The sequence below is a fragment of the Plecotus auritus genome (genome assembly GCF_963455305.1).
Source record: "Plecotus auritus genome assembly, chromosome: 5".
Lineage (NCBI taxonomy): Eukaryota > Metazoa > Chordata > Mammalia > Chiroptera > Vespertilionidae > Plecotus > Plecotus auritus.
Window position 1 is genome coordinate 168,303,302 of NC_137776.1, and position 20,246 is coordinate 168,323,547.

General features: G+C 42.3%; 1 protein-coding gene and 1 long non-coding RNA gene across 10 annotated transcripts in view; one reads left to right on the forward strand and one right to left on the reverse strand.

Annotated features, from left to right (window-relative positions):
* Nucleotides 1-15,503, reverse strand: part of PTBP3 (polypyrimidine tract binding protein 3) — an 82,485-nt gene extending 66,982 nt beyond the window's left edge. For 2 of the 9 annotated variants that reach the window (XM_080670019.1, XM_080670018.1), the window contains exon 1: nt 14,523-14,626. In XM_080670019.1, the coding sequence (XP_080526145.1) occupies nt 14,523-14,588 (66 nt within the window). In that variant the 5' untranslated portion in view covers nt 14,589-14,626. Of the gene's footprint in view, nt 1-12,199; nt 12,234-14,522; nt 14,627-15,277 lie in introns of those variants that run through there. The other 7 variants (XM_080670021.1, XM_080670020.1, XM_080670025.1 and 4 more) reach the window with 7 other exon arrangements.
* Nucleotides 14,919-19,806, forward strand: LOC308249166. Its single transcript, XR_013960683.1, has 3 exons — nt 14,919-15,806; nt 16,437-16,594; nt 19,528-19,806. It is a non-coding gene; the product is annotated as an uncharacterized lncRNA (long non-coding RNA).
* Nucleotides 19,807-20,246: the final 440 nt, after the last annotated feature.

A 20,246-nucleotide genomic window follows, 5' to 3' on the forward strand; every position in this document is an offset into this window, starting at 1 on the left:
AGGGCAGGAGGCAGCCAGTCAATGATTCTCTCATCATTGATGTTTCTATCTCTCTCTCTCTCCCCCTCCTCTCTGAAATCAATAAAAATTAAAAAAAAATTAATAACTATAAAACTAAGGGAATAAACCAGGGTGTAAAAAAATAGAGCATGGGCTTTGGAAACAAACATTTATTTAAATCTAGCCCCATCACTTATCACCTGCTTGACCTAGGGAATTAGATTAGATATCCTGCAAAATTGGTCTAATGTTATAATAGACTAGAGACCCGATGCACGAAAATCGTGCACGAGTAGGCCTTCCTTCCCCTGGCTGCCAGCACCGGATTCCCTCTGGCACCAGGGACCCGGGCTTCCCTCCGGCCGCCGGCAGGCACCCAGGACCTGGGCTTTCCTCCGGCTGCTGGCAGGCACCTGGGACCCAGGCTTCCCTCACAGCCCCAGCTTCGTTCAGAAGGTCATCCAGAAGGACATCTGAAAGGATGTCCAGTCTAATTAGCATATTACACTTTTATTATTATAGATATGCAGAGTTTCCTTTTAAAATAACTTCTTGTATACTGATACCTAGCAGGATACAGATAAAATCCCTTTTTTAAAAAAAATCTGGAGGGGAGCTGGTGAATGTTGATGTTCTGTCTACTTATTCTATGAATAACTGAGAAAGGTGTTGAAACCTATAATTATTATTTACTTGGCTATTTCTTCTTTCACCCAAGAAAAAATGTCTTATTTTCTTAAGCAAAAGCCCTTTCTTAAATGACAAATTCTGAAATCTCAGGAGTGCTAACTTGGTCTAAAAGGTTGATTCTCTTCAGCTACTACTGCTCCTTGGCTGTTGATGCTATTGCTCCAACATGTCATCACTAGCAGTATAGCCGCTGAATGAAGTTCCTATCTGCAAAGTGATCGAGTAGAAACCAGTTACTGCCAGTATTTCCTCTGCATGTAAAGAAGAAAACTCTCCTCTCCTGTTAGTCCCAGCTACTGTGGCTCCTAACCTCCCAAAGTTACAGAGCTCTCATATTCTGTATACATTCATTCATTCTCTCCCTCTCTCCACCGCTTCACATGCACAGACACATCCCCTACTGCCCAAATCATAACAAACATGTTAGTGTCAGTGACTAGAATTAGTCTAAAGACCACCACCAGGTTCAATAATTCTCTAAAAAGCACTCTCGGAACCTAGCATATAGTTGTGTTCTATGACTTATTACAGTGGAAGGATACAAAGCTAAATCAGTAAAAGAGAAAGGCATATGGGGGAAGTCAGAGGAAACCAGATATAAGCTTCTAAGAGTTCTCTCCCAGTGAACATGGGATACACTTAATTCCTCCAGCAATACTTGTGATAACACATGTGGAAATGATATCTACTAAAAAAGGTCATTGGAGACTCACTGCCCAGGGTTTTTATTGAGGGCTGGTCACATAGACACTCCCTGCCAAGCACGTACCAAATTTCCAGACTCCTAGAAAGAAAGTATAAACCACACTATTTACATGGTCTAGGCACAATGAGCCACTCTTATCATTGTAAGAAACTGTATTCCAACCAAGGGCCAACCTTGTAAAGTTATAAGCAGCTTTTCCAAGGACAATCTCCAGCCTGATAAATTAACTATTTTCTGCACTTGCCAAGCTCAAATGGCTAAGGTAGTCTTTATTTCAGGGGTCCTCAAACTTTTTAAATAGGGGGCCAGTTCACTGTCCCTCAGACCGCTGGAGGGCCAGACTATAGTTTAAAAAAAAAACTATGGCCGAAACCGGTTTGGCTCAGTGGATAGAGCGTCGGCCTGCGGACTGAAGGGACCCGGGTTCGATTCCGGTCAAGGGCATGTACCTTGGTTGCCGGCACATCCCCAGTGGGAGGTGTGCAGGAGGCAGCTGATCGATGTTTCTCTCTCATCGATGTTTCTAGCTCTCTATCCCTCTCCCTTCCTCTCTGTAAAAAAAAAAATCAATAAAAAATATATTTAAAAAAAAAAAAAAAAAAAAACTATGAACAAATTCCTATGCGCACTGAGGGCCCGGGACGAGTCGGCTGCTAAGCAGGACAGGCAGCGGCACCAGGCGGGCCGGATAAATGTTTTCGGCGGGCCGCATGTGGCCCGAGGGCCGTAGTTTGAGGACCCCTGCTTTACTTACTTACTTATTTATTTGCAGCTCTCTGGTAAGATTGGAACCTAGACACACTTCTTTAGTTAAGATTCTATTTCCACAGCCATGCTGTTGCTGGTGCTGCTGCATTAGCAAAGGATTTGAAAGAGTGAAAAACTGGAAGCTCCCTGCTGCCTCCATAAGATCAGAGATAGGACACAGTGTTGCAAGGTTAAATGGCACAGCTTAAGGAGTCACACCTTCAGGATTCAAATCCTGGCTCTACTTCTTACTATGTGATGGATAAGTTACTTGCTATCTTTGTCTCACAGTTTCCACATCTGAAATGGGAAAAATACAAACATCTTCTCATAGTATTGTTGTGAGGATTCCAGGCAACAATATACATAAAGGACTTAACACATATTCTTATTTAAAAGGAAGTTTCCCTTCTCTGTCTAGTGTTCTATCTCAGGTGAACTGACAGAATAACCAGTTTTATACCCAAGGTCATGATGCTACATTAGCAACAGCTAAAGTACCAGAGTATATCATCAATTAACAAGTGGAGAAAATAAACTTTATAATTAACTGTTATTTGGACAACTGGGTAGCCATTTGGAAAAATATAAAGTTGACTTCATTTCTCACACCACACACTAGGATAAAACCCAAATAAATCAAGATCTAAATGAGACTGAAGCCCTAACCGGTTTGGCTCAGTGGATAGAGCGTCAGCCTGCGGACTCAAGGGTCCCAGGTTCGATTCCGGTCAAGGGCATGTACCTTGGTTGTGGGCACATCCCCAGTAGGGAGCGTGCAGGAGGCAGCTGATCAATGTTTCTATGTTTCTAACTCTATCCCTCTCCCTTCCTCTCTGTAAAAAATCAATAAAATATATTTTAAAAAATAAATAAATAAATGAGACTGAAATCTTAAGAGGGAAGGCGGGGGTGGGTGGGTGGAAACAGATAAACCAAAGAACTTGTATGCATATATGCATAACCCATGGACAAAAACAATAGGGTGGTGGAAGCAGGGGGGGGGGGGGGAAATAGCAGCGGGCAATAAGGGGCCAGTGGGAGAAAAAGGGAACCTATGTAATACTTTCAACAATAAAGATTAAAAACAAAAGATCTAAATGTGAAAAATAATCATACAAGTATATTAAGAAAACATCAGTGAATTCCTTCATAACCTTGAATGGGAGAGCATATGACTCTAAATCTAGAGCTATACTACTAGTAGTACTACTACTACTACTAAATTCAATTATCCAAAAATCAAACACGTACATGGCAGAACATTTCATAAGCAAGTCAAATGACATACTGGGGGAAATATCTGCAATTCATTATAGAGGCAAACTTCCCTCCCTAATTTATAAAAAGCTTCTAAAAGCTGAAAAGAAAAAGACAGCCAACAGAAAAATAAAAAAGAACATACATCCCAAAGACAAGAAATTAAAAATATCCTTTAAAGATATAAAAATATGCTCTATATCACCCATAAAAAAAAAAAAAGCAACTAAAATGAGATAACATTTCTCACCAATAAGCCTGGAAGAAAAACAAAAGTTCAACAGGACAATCTTGGCAAGAACTGTGCTGTGCAAAATAGAACTAACCTTGTGGAGGCATATCTGTCATTGTTTACCTAGAAACACCTTTAATCTTTGATATAGCAATCCCATGCTAGGACTCTACTTCCCAAATACACCAGCATATATGTAAAATGACAGATGAACACGATTATTCATAAGAAACTTTATTAGAATACTGGAAATTAATTTAAGAGCCCATCAATAGAGGAACTAATAAATAACTTCGTTAGCCACAAAATATTTTGCAGCTGTTAAAAATTAGAATGGGGGGATTTTGAGGAAGATTCCTTATGTGTTAGTGAAAAAAAATCCAAATGTAGACCAGTATAAATATGCTGCCTTTTGTGTTAGAATTGGAAGAAAAAATATGTATATTTGCCTTAAAAAGGTACTAGACAGGTAAGCAAAAGGTAAGCAAAAAAGGTAAGCAAAAAAGTAAAGGTAAGCAAGAAAACTGATTAAAATTGCTACCTGTGGGGAATAACACTAGAAACAAAAGTTCTCTATATACACACAGTTAAACTTATTTTTTGTTGAATTACTTCTGTTCTTTTAACTTATTTATTAATTTAATTTTTATTTTTATCAAATACACAAACTGTAACACATCAAATGTTACAAAGGAGTTTATATGATAAAAGCAAGTCTCTCCACTCATATACAAATCTTTACACAATCTTAATTATCCAATGGTTATCTCCATAACCCAAATGTATACCTATAACACTACTTCTGAGTTATCAACTTCAAAAATAAACTAACCTCTAGTATGAAAACTTTAAAACTTATGTTACACTTCCTTTTTTCTGTCCTCTCTGTTTGAAATATGTGCTAGTAATTTTAATTCTTTTATAAGTACTAGAGGCCCGGTGCATGAAATTCGTGTGGGGGGGGGACGGTCCTCAGCCCGGCCTGCGCCCTCTCGCAATCCGCGACCTCTCGGGTAGGGTCCCTAGACCTGGCTGGGGATCAGGGCCTATCAGGGCTTTCCTTCCCCAGGCTGCTGGCAGCTGGCCCTACCCCTGCCGCTGTCACTGCTTGCCATCTGTGTGGCGCTACCCCCTCCCCCCTCCCCCCCTGTTATCGGTCACCACAGAAGGACAACAGGTGTGGAGTGCAATCACTTGGATGGCCTGGGCCTCCCTCTGAGGGGCAATCGTTGGTGGCCCCACACACCCACCAGTGTCACTGGCCGGTGGCCTGGGCCTCCCTCTGTGGGGCAATTGATTGCGGGGCCTCCAGATCGATCACCCTGCAGAGGGAGGCCCCACCCACCTGCCACAGTACCACCAGCCGGGTGGCCTGGGCCTCCCTCCGTGGCCACAAACCGGGAGTCCCCGCCCACCCGCCACAGTGCTGCAGGCCAGGAGCCTGGGCCTCCCTCTTTGGGGCAATTGCGGAGCCCCCCCTACCCCCTGATCCATCAACCCACCGGCCGGTGGCTTGGGCCTCCCTCTTTGGGGCAATCGATCACAGAGCCCCCGCATGGATCACCCCGCAGAGGCGATCATGGGGTGATGGCAGGGCCCCCTGACCAATCGCATCGTACCCGCCTTGGCTGACCTGGCACCAGTGCATGTCACAGCATGGTCATCCAGAAGGTCGTCTGGACAATCGTTCTGCTGTTCAGTTAATTTGCATATTATGCTTTTATTGTTATAGATCTTTGAACTTTAAATACTATACTTACAGTTTATTGCTTATTTTGTCAATATGAAATTATTTCTTGATTCTGCATTTTGAAAGACAAAGGTATTAGTGCCAGTAATTTGTTCTCTTCTCGTCCCTCCTCCCTGTGATTTTATCTTTTTATGATTATTACATTCTGCCCTGCAACAACAGTATTCTGGGCTTTGTCCATTTGTGTCCTGTCCAAAGGTTGACTCAAAGTGGAAAACTAATAAACATTTACATTGTTATCACTATGTAAGGAAATGTAACCCTGACAATACTTCATTTTTTACTCTATGGTCTGTCACAGCCTTAGGACCACTTGAAAAAGACTGTTCCTAGAATCAAGATCAAATGAATTCTTTCAATTTCTTTTACTTAATGTTTACTGATTTTTAGAGAGAGGGAGAGGGAAACACTGATCAGTTGCCTCTTGTACGCACCCCAATTGGGGACTGGACCTGTCACCTGGGCTTATACCTGGATAGAAAATCAAACCAATGAGTGACCTTTTGGGTGAATGAGATGATGCTCAACAAACTGAGCCACCCTGGCCAGGGCTGTACTCTATCAATGATTTCTTAACATCATGCCACATTCTAATTTCGTTCCTAGTTAAGACCATGATTTTCTTTTTTCAGTTTTGCTTTCCATGAGATTTTTAACTGCCGTTATTTTCCTCACACTATTGTCCTTTATTATGTCATCAAATTTTACCCAAAATCTTCATGACACCATTCTATCTAGTCCAGGGGTGGGCAAACTTTTTGACTCGAGGGCCACAATGGACCGGAGGGCCGGAACAAAAGCATGGATGGAGTGTTTGTGTGAACTAATATAAATTCAAAGTAAAGGAGCGGAGGGGAGAGCAAGAGAACCGGATAGAACAGCCGGATCTGGCCCACGGGGCCGTAGTTTGCCCAAGGCTGATCTAGTCCCTATTTTTCTTCCCAAGATCTCCTTCCTAAAACCCTCTTTCCTCCTGTGTCAATCTAGAATGCTTTCTAGGCCTTCAGAAAGCTGTTGAATTGTCTTTTCATTATTATTCTGGATTGGCTCAATTTTTTTTCTTGAAGTTCTGTCTTTCTTGTTCTTAGTTCACAGGAATACATCCTAAAAACAACTACCTAAATGATGGTAAAAAGAAAGTAAACGTTCTAGGGCTCTGCATGTCTAAAAATTCTATCTTCATAAATTAATCATTTGACTTAGTAAATAATTCTGCCATCAATCATCTGAGTGAGCTTGGAAGTAGATTTCGTCCCCAGAAGGTGACTGCAACATCTGCTAATACCTTGATAGCAGCCTTAGCCCCAGAGCCAGAGGACCCAGCTATGACAGGCCCATATTCCTGACTCACAGAAAACGTTAGCTAAATCTTAACAACAATAAATGTTGTTTTAGGCTATAAAACAAAACAACAACAAAAATTCAAGTCAAGAAAAACAAATTAAACCCAATATAAATAGGAAGGAAATAATAAAGAGTGAAACTGATTAAGTAGAAGCATCAACCAATACAGAAGTAAAACAAAAAATTGGCTTTTAAAGAGATCAGTAATATTGAAAAGCCTCTAGCTAGAACCAATGGGTGTGTGTGTGGGGGGGGGGGGGGGGAGACTACACACATTACCAATATGAGGACTAAAAATATAGAATCATTTCAAATCAAAGGGAAATTAAAAATAAGGAAATATTGTGAACAACTTTATGCCCATAACAACTTAGCTGAAATATACAAATCTTGAAAGATCCAAATTCATGATACCCAAAAATAGCAAATGAGATATAGAAAAGAATTTTCTGAACCTGAAAAAAGGCATCTAAGAAAAATGTACAACTAACAAAGACTATTTTCCCTTCAAAGCAGGAATGCGATTAAGGATGTTATCATCTCTATCAGCATTATACTGGAGGTCCTAAATAGTACATTAAGGCAAGAAATAAAATAACTCATTCAGATTGATAAGGAAGAAATAAAATAATATTCATAGATGCATGATCATGTACATAAAAATTCTAAGGAATTAAGAAAACTAATAACATAGCAATATCATAAGTTACAAAGTCAATATGCAATGTATTTTACATATTGACAATAAAATACCACTTATATTAGCAAAGAAAAATGGGATACATTTTTGTGTGCCCACCACCCAAAGGTTAACTTTGGGTGATGGGCACAGAGTGCAATATACAGATCTTGTATTGAGATGTAAACTTGAAACATATATGATCCTATTAACCAATGTCACCCCAATAAATTTTAAATTTATTTAAAGCATATTATTCAAATTTCAGGAAGCCAAAAACAAAGAGAAAAGTCTGGGGGAAAAAACCACTGTATCTGTAGAGGAATATAGATAAGAATTATAAATGTTTCTCTCTCATCAGAAACCATACAAGCAGGAAGAAAGTGGAGTGAAATATTTAAAGTTAATCTTAAGGGAGAAAAAAAAACAAAACACCCCACCAACCTAGAATCTATATAAAAAGTATCCTTCAAACAAAAGCAGATCCAGAGACAGGGAAGCATCTATCAGACTGTCAAACCTCAGAGGGAAGGTAGGGGAGGGTGGGGGTAAGGGGAAAAGATCAACCAAAGGCCTTGTATGCATGCATATAAGCCTAACCAGTGGTCACAGAAAACAGGGGAGTGAGTGCATGAGTAGGGGGCGGGGGGGGGGGGGGGGGGATTGGGAAGGTAATGGGGGGATGAGGACAAACATGTGATACCTCAATCAATAAAGAAATTAAAATGAAAAAAATAGTAAAGGAGGAATAAAGACTTTCTCAGACAAAAACCAAGGGAATTTATTGTCAGTAGATTCTGCAAAACACGTTTTAAAAAATTCTTTGGAGAGAAGCAAAATTATATAAATCAAAAACTTGGATCTACATAAGGAAAGAAAGACTGTTGGAGAAGAAATAAATGAAGGTAAAATAAATTATTTTATACTTATTCCTAAATGATCTAAAAGATAACTTCATTTAATACAATAATATTAACAATGTATTGGATGATTATTGCATATGATTAAATGAAATGACGAATAACAATGTCATAAAGGACAAGAAGACGACATTGGGAATGCTCTAAAGCAGTGGTTCTCAACCTTTCTAAAGCCGCGACCCTTTAATACAGTTCCTCATGTTGTCATGACCCCCAACCATAAAATTATTTTCGTTGCTACTTCATAACTGTAATTTTGCTACTGTTATGAATCATAATGTAAATATCTGTGTTTTAGATGGTCTTAGGCTCTACAGCAGCGGTTCTCAACCTGTGGGTCATGACCCACAGGTTGAGAACCGCTAGCAGGGTCACCTAAGACCATTGGTGCCAGGGTTGGGGGCATGGCCTGAAGTCCCCTGTCAAACCCTGCTGGGTGGGGAATACGGCCTGAGGTCCCATCAAGTCCTTCGGGGGCAGGTGATGGCGTAGCCTCAGGTTCCTGCTGATTGCCCATTAAGGCTCCTTATAGGAACTTCCTTTCAGCTGTGGGTGCAGCCATCTTTGTGATGGAGTGATGGTCAATTTGTATATTCCCTCTTTATTAGATAGGATATGCTAAGAGAGGATAAAAAAAATGATATAAAATACTCAATAAAAACCAGAAGGCAAAAAAATAATAAGAGGAAGAAAATAAAAACAAGTCAATAAATAGAAAACAGTTATGTAAAAGGTAAATATTAATCCAACTAAATTAATCATATCCTGAAGAGTGGTCTACATATACCAATTAAAAGAGATTGTCAGAGTGGCTTAAAAGACCTACCTATATGTTATCTACAAGAAACCTACTTGAAAAGAATAGGCAAAAGACTTAACAGTCACAGGAAAATGGTAAGTGAATGGCTAATGATCACATGAAAGGGTATAAGCGTGAAAGGTCAACGCAAATTCTAGTTAAACCCACTAGAATGGCTAATGTAAAGACTGGCAATATCAAGTATGAGCAAGGATCCCAAATGCTTGACCCCTATGAAGCAACATATGGAATCCACTCGTGGCACTAGCTACAACTATTTGTTTAGTCACTATATTTAGACAGCAAATAGAGGAAGATAAATAACTGACATTTTAAAAGACTTATTTAAATTCACTAATTTGGGTTTACATCTTATATAATATCCTATATAATAAAAGGTTAATATGCAGATTGAACAGAACAACTGGTCGCTATGACACGCACCGACCACCAGGGGGAAGATGCTCAACACAGGAGCTGCCCCCTGGTGGTCAGTGCACTCCCACAGGGAGAGCACTGCTCAGCCAAAAGCCCTGAGCTGGACTCACAGCTGGCAAGTGCAGCGGCGGCAGCAGCAGCAGCAGGGGCCGCAGCAGCAGCAGCAGGGGCCTCTCCCGCCTCATGGCAGTCGGGCACCCGAGGGCTCCTGGACTGCAAGAGGGTGCGGGCTGGGCTGAGGAACCGCCCCACGCCCCCGTGCACTAATTTCGTGCACTGGGCCTCTAGTAATCTAGATAAAATATGAGTCTTTATTGGCCTATTAATTGATAACTAAACTTTCTTAGATGGGAACCAAGAAAGCAGAACATCTTATGAGAAATCTCTCTATATATGAAATCTCTAGTATTCAAAGCACCATGACTTAAACACAACTTTTCTAAACCTATTTATAGTACTTAAGGCTATAAAAGCATAGACTGCCTAGTGAATCAACTAATCAACTTATCTTTTCTTCAGAGTAGGATCTGATCTTTGTTTTTAAAGTGCTTGCTGCAAAAAAGGTAGTCAGAAATCCAAATCATGTATTCAAATCCAGTTCCTGTGCCTAACATTCAAATTTTTCTTTTAGTTACCATCCTATCTAATGAAAGAGTAATATGCAGATTGACCATCACTCCAACACACAAGAAGGCTGCCCCCCTTTGGACACAAGATGGCTGCCACAAGATGGCCAGCAAGGGAGGGCAGTTGGGAGGGACCAGGCCTGCAAGGGAGGGCAGTTGGGGGCCATCAAGCCTGCAGGGGAGGGCAGTTAGGGGCAAACAGGCTGGCAGGGGAGCAGTTAGGCATCAATCAGGCTGGCAGGGGAGTGGTTAGGGGGTGATCAGGCTTGCAGGCAGAAGCGGTTAGGGGCAATCAGGAAGGCAGGCAGGCGAGCAGTTGGGAGCCAGCAGTCCTGGATTGTGAGAGCGATGCCTGACTGCCCATTTAGGCCCGATCCTGCCAGGCAGTCAGACATCCCTCGAGGGGCCCAGATTGGAGAGGGTGCAGGCTGGGCTGAGGGGACCGCCCCCCCCCCCCCCCCCCCCCGCTGCACAATTTTCGTGCACCGGAATTCTAGTCAAGATATATTTTTCTCCACAAGAAAATAGGCATGACAATACTTCAAGCATAATTCCTCAAACCAAAATGATTGTGCTTTTAAAAATATATATATATATTAAGTTTTTAAAATGCCTCATGTATTCATTTTTTACCAAACTCTAGAATCTTAAGTTACATTTCTGATAAGACCAAAACAACATTCACTTTAAATATTCCTTCCTGCAGTTTCTAATCTCTATCATCCCCAAATGAGAAAATGACTTAAGTATATCAGAAGAAAACAAAGGGGGGCTGGGAGAAACATCCCACCAAAAGAGGCTCCTCCATTTATTTTCAAGTTATAAAATATGTTCAAAATTTGCCAAAGCAAGTAACTCCACCAACTTCGAAAGATAATATAAGCAATAGTTCCCAATTATGTAATCTTGGACATACTATTGTTAATCTCAAATGCTGTATGCTGTACTTATGTTTATTTTTTAAGGTTTTAAGAATATAAATGCCACCAACAAACCCAATAAATGCAAATGGGGGGAGTGTGGAAACTGACAGTGAGAGAGTTGATAGATAAAAAGTAGTAACAATGTTATATAAAATACAATAAAACTATGAATTATTTCTTTCTATTTTCTGCACTGATCTGAACTGTAAGTAGCTTCTAGAACCAAGTTACTCAGCTATACCAAACACCAAACCGCTAAAGGGAACCTTAAAACGCCCATTTATATTGTAAAAGCCTCATGTTGTTGAACACTGCTTACTTGATTTATACTTTAGAATCCAATAAATGAGAAGACTTTGATAAAACTAAAATGACTTATAACTTAGAAGAAGCGTTACTGTGAAATATTATCCAGCTCTCCTGCTCTTCACCTTTAAGACAGAATCCTCAATCCTCATTATTGGCAGCTAGATATAATGGGGGTGGGGGGGTGGGAAAGGGAGCCAGGCTCTGGAGCCAGGAGGACATGGGTTTGAACTCTGGTGCACTATGCCTTGAATACAAATTTTCTGAACCTATTTTTTCATCTCTAAAATGGGAATATCAATACCTACCTTGAAGAACTGTTATGATAATTAGTGAAAATACATGTAAAGCAGCTGGCACATAGTATAAATTGAAGAAACTTCAGCTGCTGTTATATAATTGTATTACTTATAAGCATACCCAAGAGAAGATATAAAAAAGGACACAATAGCAAAATAAATCTGAACCTAGGTTACATGTAACTGCTAAAACAAAACAAAATAAACACCCACTATGATGGTTCAACTGAAACTTTGGGCTAAACTTTTTGTTCACATTTTAGATATACAAGATAATATCGTGGCCTCTCTTTAATAAATATGTAAAATCCAAAAATAGCTATAAGAGCACTTAGTATGGAGCTACATGAAAATAAGAGATTATTATCAACAGTAAAACATATCATTTTATGAATAGGTGAGATGATTTCACCATTGGAAAAAAGAATGCCAAAACTAAAATTTAAAAATGCTTATTAAAGGATAGTAAAAGATTCCTACCTTTAAACCGACTGCTATAAGATCTGTAACAACACTGTATGGAAAAAGTAAAAGAGAAAATGGAAAACAAAGTTAGAGAACAAGTTTTTAAAAGACAGATAATAAGATTAAAGAAAAAAAAGAAAAGGCATTATAATAAAAATAATAAAAATAAGAATGCGATGAGTTGTGAAATGTTAATACAAAGAAAAGTGATGGGACAGCCTAGCAAAAGCATGATGTAAAAGCAAAGCTTCAATAGAAATGTAAGAAACAACTAATAAATCAAATTCTCTTTTAGTATTTAGAAGAGTATAGTTGTGCTTTAATAAAATGATTATGAGTATCCATTTACCTCTTTTTAATAAATCCAAACCACAACTTAAAATCACCAAAGTTCATTCTCTTAAATCACTGGTATAAATGACCAGTCTAAAATTTTAAATGAAACAAAACCAGTGAGTGGACTTACAGAAATAGTAGCTATTTTGCAAATTTGCATATAGCACCCAAAGAGCTCACCAAAATTCAACTAAGATAGTCTCTCAGAACACATCAAATTTCAGATATCAAATTTTTCAAAGACTGGCTTTTAAATAAAATCTACCACATCAAATCTGTGTTAGAGGATCACTTTGTAAATTATATAATTGTCTAACCATTATGATATACATCTGAAACAAATATAAAATTTTAAGAATAGTAACAGTTAATTTAACTTAAAATAAATTGTATATTTAAATAAAAGTTAACTAGGAAAAAACTTTAAATATAAATTACCTCAAGAGGAAATGAACACACACACGTAGACACACACACACAAGACAGTGGGATTTGAGGAGGAACTAGAAAGATGTTGACTGGTGGTTTGTTGTTTTCTAACTATTCAAAATAATGAAAAAGGATCTTTTTCAGGCTGTGGCAAAATGTATAAATTTAATTAGCCTCCTGAAAGCCAAAATTCACTATGTCAAAACCACATTCCTTCACACCAAGGTGTAAAAACCCCTATAAAGTTCTGCTGAACAAAAATCCATCTCTTCTAACTCCAAAGAAACTGTCTTCACCTAAGTTTGTCTACATATCTCTTAAAAGAAAACTGTAAGTGCTATATATTGTTAATAACCCATAATATCATCATTACTTAATGAAAGTAAACAAATTTATGACTCTGGACTGTTTAATAATGCAAATTCAATTGTTTTAAACAATAACCATGTAGACTTATTTTTCCTTATAGACTTTTGAAACTTGAAATTCATTTGTCTAAATTTTAAATGTGATAAATAACTGATGTTTGTGCATAAAAAAAAAAGACTATGTAATATACTGTGGTACTGGTCCTGTTACATAGTAAATCATGCACCTACTTGATCTCCCAAATGAACTTACCTTTCAGTACCTTATTGCCCTTATTTAAATCATTAAACTCATTCTTAGCTCTAAAACCACATATAGAGTGAACCGAACTTAAAACACTGTCCAAAATAGTAAGCTTGCACTTCATGTTGTCCAAAAATTTAACAGCCAAAATGCATAACCCAACAGTCCTCTATATTATCCTCTATTTTTAAATTTTCCAATACAAAAAGCTAACCTACTTTCATATCTCAAGTCAAACCGTTTTACAATTCACTATACATAATGAAATACTAATTTCACAGCCTCCCTAACTAAAACCAGTGGCATAATTACACAAAATAGCAAATTTTTGCACACATACAAAGTGTAATTGAGTAAGGTGATGTGAAATGAATTTTCAAATCTCCCAGAGAAGCTTCAATTAAACAATAAAGTTTCAATTAAATAAAAAATACTTGAAAGAACATCCAACCATAAATGAAGTGTAAAACTGAACTTCGTCCAATGTCTGTAGCAGTGTACAATATGCATTCAAATGAGTTAATCCAATAATCATTTAGACTTAATATTACGAAACTAGGATAAATGAAATCTAATAAAGGTAAAAATTGTTGTAGGATTCCACCGTCTTTACACAGCATGACAACAATCATCGACTATATGGCAACATGTACACGGCTTTTACTGTTTCAAACAAGTTCTACATATTCTACAACCGATTCTAGAAATCGTATCATCAAAAGCACGTAAAAGTCCAAACAAAGCTTCGAATGCCTAAATAAGTGATCTGCAGGTGCTAATCGAGCTGGAAAATTTTAAAAATTCTTGATGTACATATACTACGACCTTTAATTCACGAAGATCCTAATCCAGTTGTTTCCTTAAATATTAAAATATCTGTCAGGTCCCACCCCATAACACTGAATCCCCAAGAGAAATATTTATATCGATAATTCTAAATCTTTTTACTTTGATCACAGACCTCATTAACTTTTAGAGCGTTTGAAGGCTCCCCGGAAATTGCACTTATACAATATTTTGCATACATGGCAGCGAATTCACGAAGTTTCTTGGGGGTGGGAGGAGGCGTCCATGGTTCTCCAAACGCCTGGTATACAGCAATCATTAACACAGCTCACAGCACAAGTCCGGGGACCTCGGCCGGTTCCCCCGCATGCCGAAACCCGCGTGGGGCCCTGGCTTCGGGACCGGGTCGCCGCCCAGACGTGTAACGACGCGTGCACTCGCCGTCCGCCTCTCCGCGGCCACTCGCCTCCCCGCCAGGGGAAGCTCCAGCGCTCGCCCCACCTCGCCGGTAAACAGCAACTCCCCAAGCGGGAGGACGCCCGCCCCGAGCGCCGCCTCCGCCTCCCCCAGCGCCGCGCACCATTTTCAGAGAGGAAGTGTCGAGAGGCCGGGCAGGGCTCCCCGACCCTCGGTGCGGAGGCCGGCCCCCAACCCCCGGCGGCTCCACGGGGCTTTCCTCCACTTCCCGGTGTGAGGGGCGGATATTACGGGGGCGCCCCATGGGGGAAGGCGAGGCTGTGGCGGACCGCCCCTCCACAATTCGAGCTCCCTAGGAGGCGCCCGGAAGCCCGGCCGTCGGGTTCGGCCGGGGCCGCTCCTCCGACCGCCGGTGCCGCACCCAGCTCCCCGGCCTCGGCGCGTCCGGACCTGAACCGAAAGGAAGCGAGACAAGCGCAGCCCCGCACGACCGCCGCACCGCTGAGCACTTACCCATCCATGGCCCAGACGGGGGAGCACACAGTGCGGAGACTGCCGGGCTCACCGCGAGCGGAGGGAGGAAGCGGCAACAGCAGGGCGGCTCCGGGGGACGGGCCAGCGGAGCCTGTCCACAGCCCCGGCGGTCGGAGGTGGAAGGAGAGTGGGAAACAGGGGCGGAAACCAGGGACGCTCCCGCCACCGCCGCGCCCCCGCCTTCCCCACCCCGCAAGCGCGTCCCCGCCTCGCCCCGCCCCGCCCCCTAGCGTTGACGCCCTCCCCTGGCCACGCCCCCTGCCGGCCTCCAGCCCGGCTCCAGGGCGCCCTCTGCCTGCAGGCTTCCTAAGACCCCGCCTCCCGCCCCTTGTCCCGGCGCGCGCGTGCGCCCCGCCCGCCGTCTCCCTCCAGTGTCCACGGGAGCGCGCGCCTTGTGCCTCCCGCTTACCGCCCCGCCCTCCCGCCGGCTTCTCTGCATTCGGCCGTCTGTCTTGGATACCTCCCTCTACCGGCTGGAAAAACCTTGGAACCCGACTCCGGAGAGTAGGTAAGAATGTCCCGCGAGAACCTCCGAACCGCGGTGTAATTATCCCGGGTGGGCGAGACTGTCGGTGGTTCGGCCCTGGCCAAGCACGGAGGCCAGGCGTGGGCTGTCGTCCTCGGAGTCCCGGGCGCTGCAGTTCGAGGAAGCCCGGGCTCGGGACCCCAGCGGGGGCTCAAGCCAGTGCGGGACCCGCCGGTTGCCCGCTGGGAGTCGACTATGGGACCCGCACCGGGTGTGTTTGCGATTAAGGTGAATGAGTTTGAAGAGACCACCGAACTGGGGAACATTTGATTTTCTTGTAGTTTTAGTCTCCGGGGGCTTTTCGACCCCACAGTCTGAGATTTAATTTATCTGAAACTTTCATTGCACAATATGGAATGACCACCCTAATGCCAGCATTTTATAAAAGTTTTCCTTTTTTCTCCATGTAAAAAAACAAGCAACAAAAATCTATGAGAGTGATTTCCGTTTTTCAGATAAAGATTTAGACACGAATACGGTGATTTGCCCATATTCACAGCCACTAGCGCCTTTTCCTCTAGTTTGAGCAAAATTATGTATATCTATAATTTTATGTATATTATACATAATTTTATGTAATATATATAATTTTCCCTCTTATATTCTATCTAGTTCTGAAATTGAATGATATCTTCAAGTCACAGGTCACCAAAACGTGAGCCAGTAAACTCTGTCCTGGACCAAATTCCTAGCCTCCTAAGCAGAAAGAAGGGCTGCTCCCTCTCTGCTTTCTCATTTGAAAAGCAAGTGACAAGAAGCTCAAGTAACAGGTATGCTTTTATTTATTTATTTAAATTTTAAAAATTGATTTTAGAGAGAGAAGAAGGGAGATAGAAATACAGATTGAGCTATAAAGATGAGAGACAAATGTCGCACAGGTATGCTTTTAAATAAGTGGCTGCTACTAAAAAGATTTAAGCTGTCTATTTACCCATCATTCAGCCAATATTTATTGAGTATTTACTATGTGTCAAGCACTGCAGGGGTACCCATTCAGCCTTCATGGTTGAATGGATTCTGTGGTTCTGTTTATTTATTTACTTATTGGCCAAAAACAATTTTCAAATATCTCAGGTACCTTTAGAGTACTGTATCTGATCTCAGTCCCTCATTCCAAAAAGGTCAAATATATATATATATATTTTTTTAACATATTTTATTGATTTTTACAGAGAGGAAGGGAGAGGGATAGAGAGTTAGAAACATCCATGAGAGAGAAACATCGATCAACTGCCTCCTGCACACTCCCCACTGGGTATGTGCCCGCAACCAAGGTACATGCCCTTGACTGGAATCGAACCTGGGACCCCTGAGTCCACAGGCCGACGCTCTATCCACTGAGCCAGACCATATTTTGTTTTGTATGTTAAATCCAAATATTAAGTTGCAATTTGTAAATTGCCAGATGGATATTAAAAATATCAGCAAGATAAGTAGCTGATACAGTTTTGCTGTTGTTGTATGGGGGATATAGTCTGTTGATTACACAAAAAACATAATGAGAACCCTGGCTGGTGTGGCTCAGTTGTTTGAGCATCCTCCTGTACACAAAAATATCCCAAATTCCATTCAGGTCAGGGCACTTGCCCAGGTCTCCGACTTCATCCCTGTAGGGGGCAACTGAGTGATGTTTTTCTCTCACATCGATATTTCTCTCTCTTCTCCCTCTCTCTCTAAAGGCAATAAAAATATATTTAATTCTATATAATAAAGAGGTAATATGCAAATTGATCCTCACACCCTCACAAGATGGCTGTCTATGACCAGGACAGCAGGGGGGTTAGTGAGGGACGACCAAACGACTGAACAAGCAGGTTGCATAGGGCAACCAGGCCGGCAGTGGGGGGCAGTTGGGGCGATCAGGCCAGCAGGGGGGGAAGTTGGGGGGACCAGGCTGGCAGGGGGGGCAGTTGGGGGTAATTAGTGTGGAGGGGGGGTGCAGTGAGGGGTGACTAGGCCGGTGGGGGGGCAGTTGGGGGCGACCAGGCTGGCAGGGGGGGCGGCAGTTAGGAGTGACCAGGCCAGCAGAGGGGTTCAGTTCGGGGCAACCAGGCCAGCAGGAAGGGCAGTAAGGGGTGACCAGGCTGGTGGTGGGGGCAGTTAGGAGCGACCAGTCCAGCAGGGAGGGGGCAGTTGGAGGCGACCTGGCTGGTAGCAGGGGGCATTTAGGGGCAACCAGGCAGGCAGGCAGGTGAGCAATTAGGAGTCAGTGGTCCAGGATTGTGAGAGGGATGCAGGCCTGGCTGAGGGGACCCCTCTCCCCTCCTCTCACCCACCCCCCTCCCGTGCACGAACCGGGCCTCTAGTCCTATCTAATAAAAGAGTAATATGCAGATTGACCATCACTCCAACACACAAGATGGATGCCCCCATGTGGACACAAGATGGCTGCCACAAGATGGCCTGCAGGGGAGGGCAGTTGGGAGGAACCAGGCCTGCAAGGGAGGGCAGTTGGGGGTGATCAGGCCAGCAAAGGAGGGAAGTTGGGGGTGACCAGGCCTGCAGGGAAGGGCAGTTGGGGGGGACCCAGGCCTGCAGGGGAGAGCAGTTAGGGTTGATCAGGCCTGCAGGGGAGAGCAGTTAGGGGTGGCCAGGCTGGCAGAGGAGGGAAGTTGGGGGCAACTGGGCCTGCAGGGAAGGGCAGTTGGGAGGGACACAGGCCTGCAGGGGAGAGCAGTTGGGGGGAACCAGGCCTGCAGGGGAGGGCAGTTAGGGGTGACCAGGCCAGCAGGGGAGAGCAGTTGGGGGACCAGGCCTGCAGGGGAGGGCAGTTAGGGGTGACCAGGCCAGCAGGGGAGAGCAGTTGGGGGACCAGGCCTGCAGGGGAGGGCAGTTAGGAGTGACCAGGCCTGCAGGGGAGGGCAGTTAGGGGCAAACAGGCTGGCAGGGGAGCAGTTAGGCATCAATCAGGCTGGCAGGGGAGTGGTTAGGTGGTGATCAGGCTGGCAGGCAGAAGCAGTTAGGGGCAATCAGGAAGGCAGGCAGGCGAGCAGTTGGGAGCCAGCAGTCCTGGATTGTGAGAGGGATGTCCGACTGCCCGTTTAGGCCCGATCCTGGTAGGGGCCTAAACGGGATCGGGCCTAAACGGGCAGTCGGACATCCCTCGAGGGGTCCCAGATTGGAGAGGGTGCAGGGTGGGCTAAGGGACACACACCCCTGTGCACAAATTTCGTGCACCGGGCCTCTAGTATATATATAATTATCCATGCTCATTTTGAAAAATTCAAAGTATTAAATATTAGAAAGTTATAACTATTTTTCTTCACAGGCCACCCCTTGCCCATGATAACCATACAACAATTCTCTATTCATCCTTCCAAACCCTCACCATTTTTCATTTGTTCTTTTCACTTGATAATTTTGGAGATTTTTTTTCACATCAATATTTTTCATCCACTTCATTCTTTTTTAATCTTGCATGGCATTTCATAGTTTCATGTACCATGATTTAACGTTTTACAAAACAGTGGAAATTTTCATTGCTTCTAATTATTTAAAATAACTAACAATATTGCAAAGAATATCACATATGTATGAACATCTTTGCATACATATGATTATATTTGAAAAATAGATTCCTAGAAGTAGAATTGCAGAACAGAGTATAAGCATTTTCAAATATGATAAATATTGCCAAAATGATTCCCAAAAGGCTGTGTCAATTTATACTTTACTTAAAAAACAAAATTTGTCTTTCTCTTAGCTCTACTCCTTAAGATGGCTTCAATATTAAAAAATAAATGTTGCCCTAGCTGATTTGGCTCAGTGGATCAAGTGTCCACCCACTGACTGAAGGGTCCCATGTTCAATTCCTGTCAAGGACATACCTTGGCTGCAGGCTGAATCCCCAGCCTGCTTGGGGCACGAGCAGGAGGAAATCAATTGATGTGCCTCACATTGATGTTTCTCTCTCTCTCTGTCTCTCCCCCTCCCTTCCACTCTCTTTAAGAATCTATGGAAAAATATCCTCGAATGAAGATTTAACAAAAATAAAAATAAAAATAAATAAATGTGAGTCTGTCTGAAATTCATTGTCCTTATTAACAATAACTCTGAAAAGTCTCCAATGTAAAGACAATGTACCTGACTAAAATGAACAAAACTGTACGACATTTCCTAACCACTTAGCATGTAGTTTTAACAATAGAAGGCTAGATACAAGAAAACAGATCACAAAGAAAACAAAAAGGTGAAACCTTTCTCTCCCCTAATTCTTGGTCATAAATTCAAGACTTCTCATGGACTGAACTCCATAGGTTTGTGAGTCCATCTGATTCAAAAACAGGGGAGAGAATGGAATTTAGGTCTTCTAAGACTACTTTTAGAATCCTGGCTATTCCCAGATTTCAGAAGGCATGGAAAAACCATGTCCTCAGTAAAGGTTTCTGAGTTTCTGACTGATCAAATATCACTCACGTGACC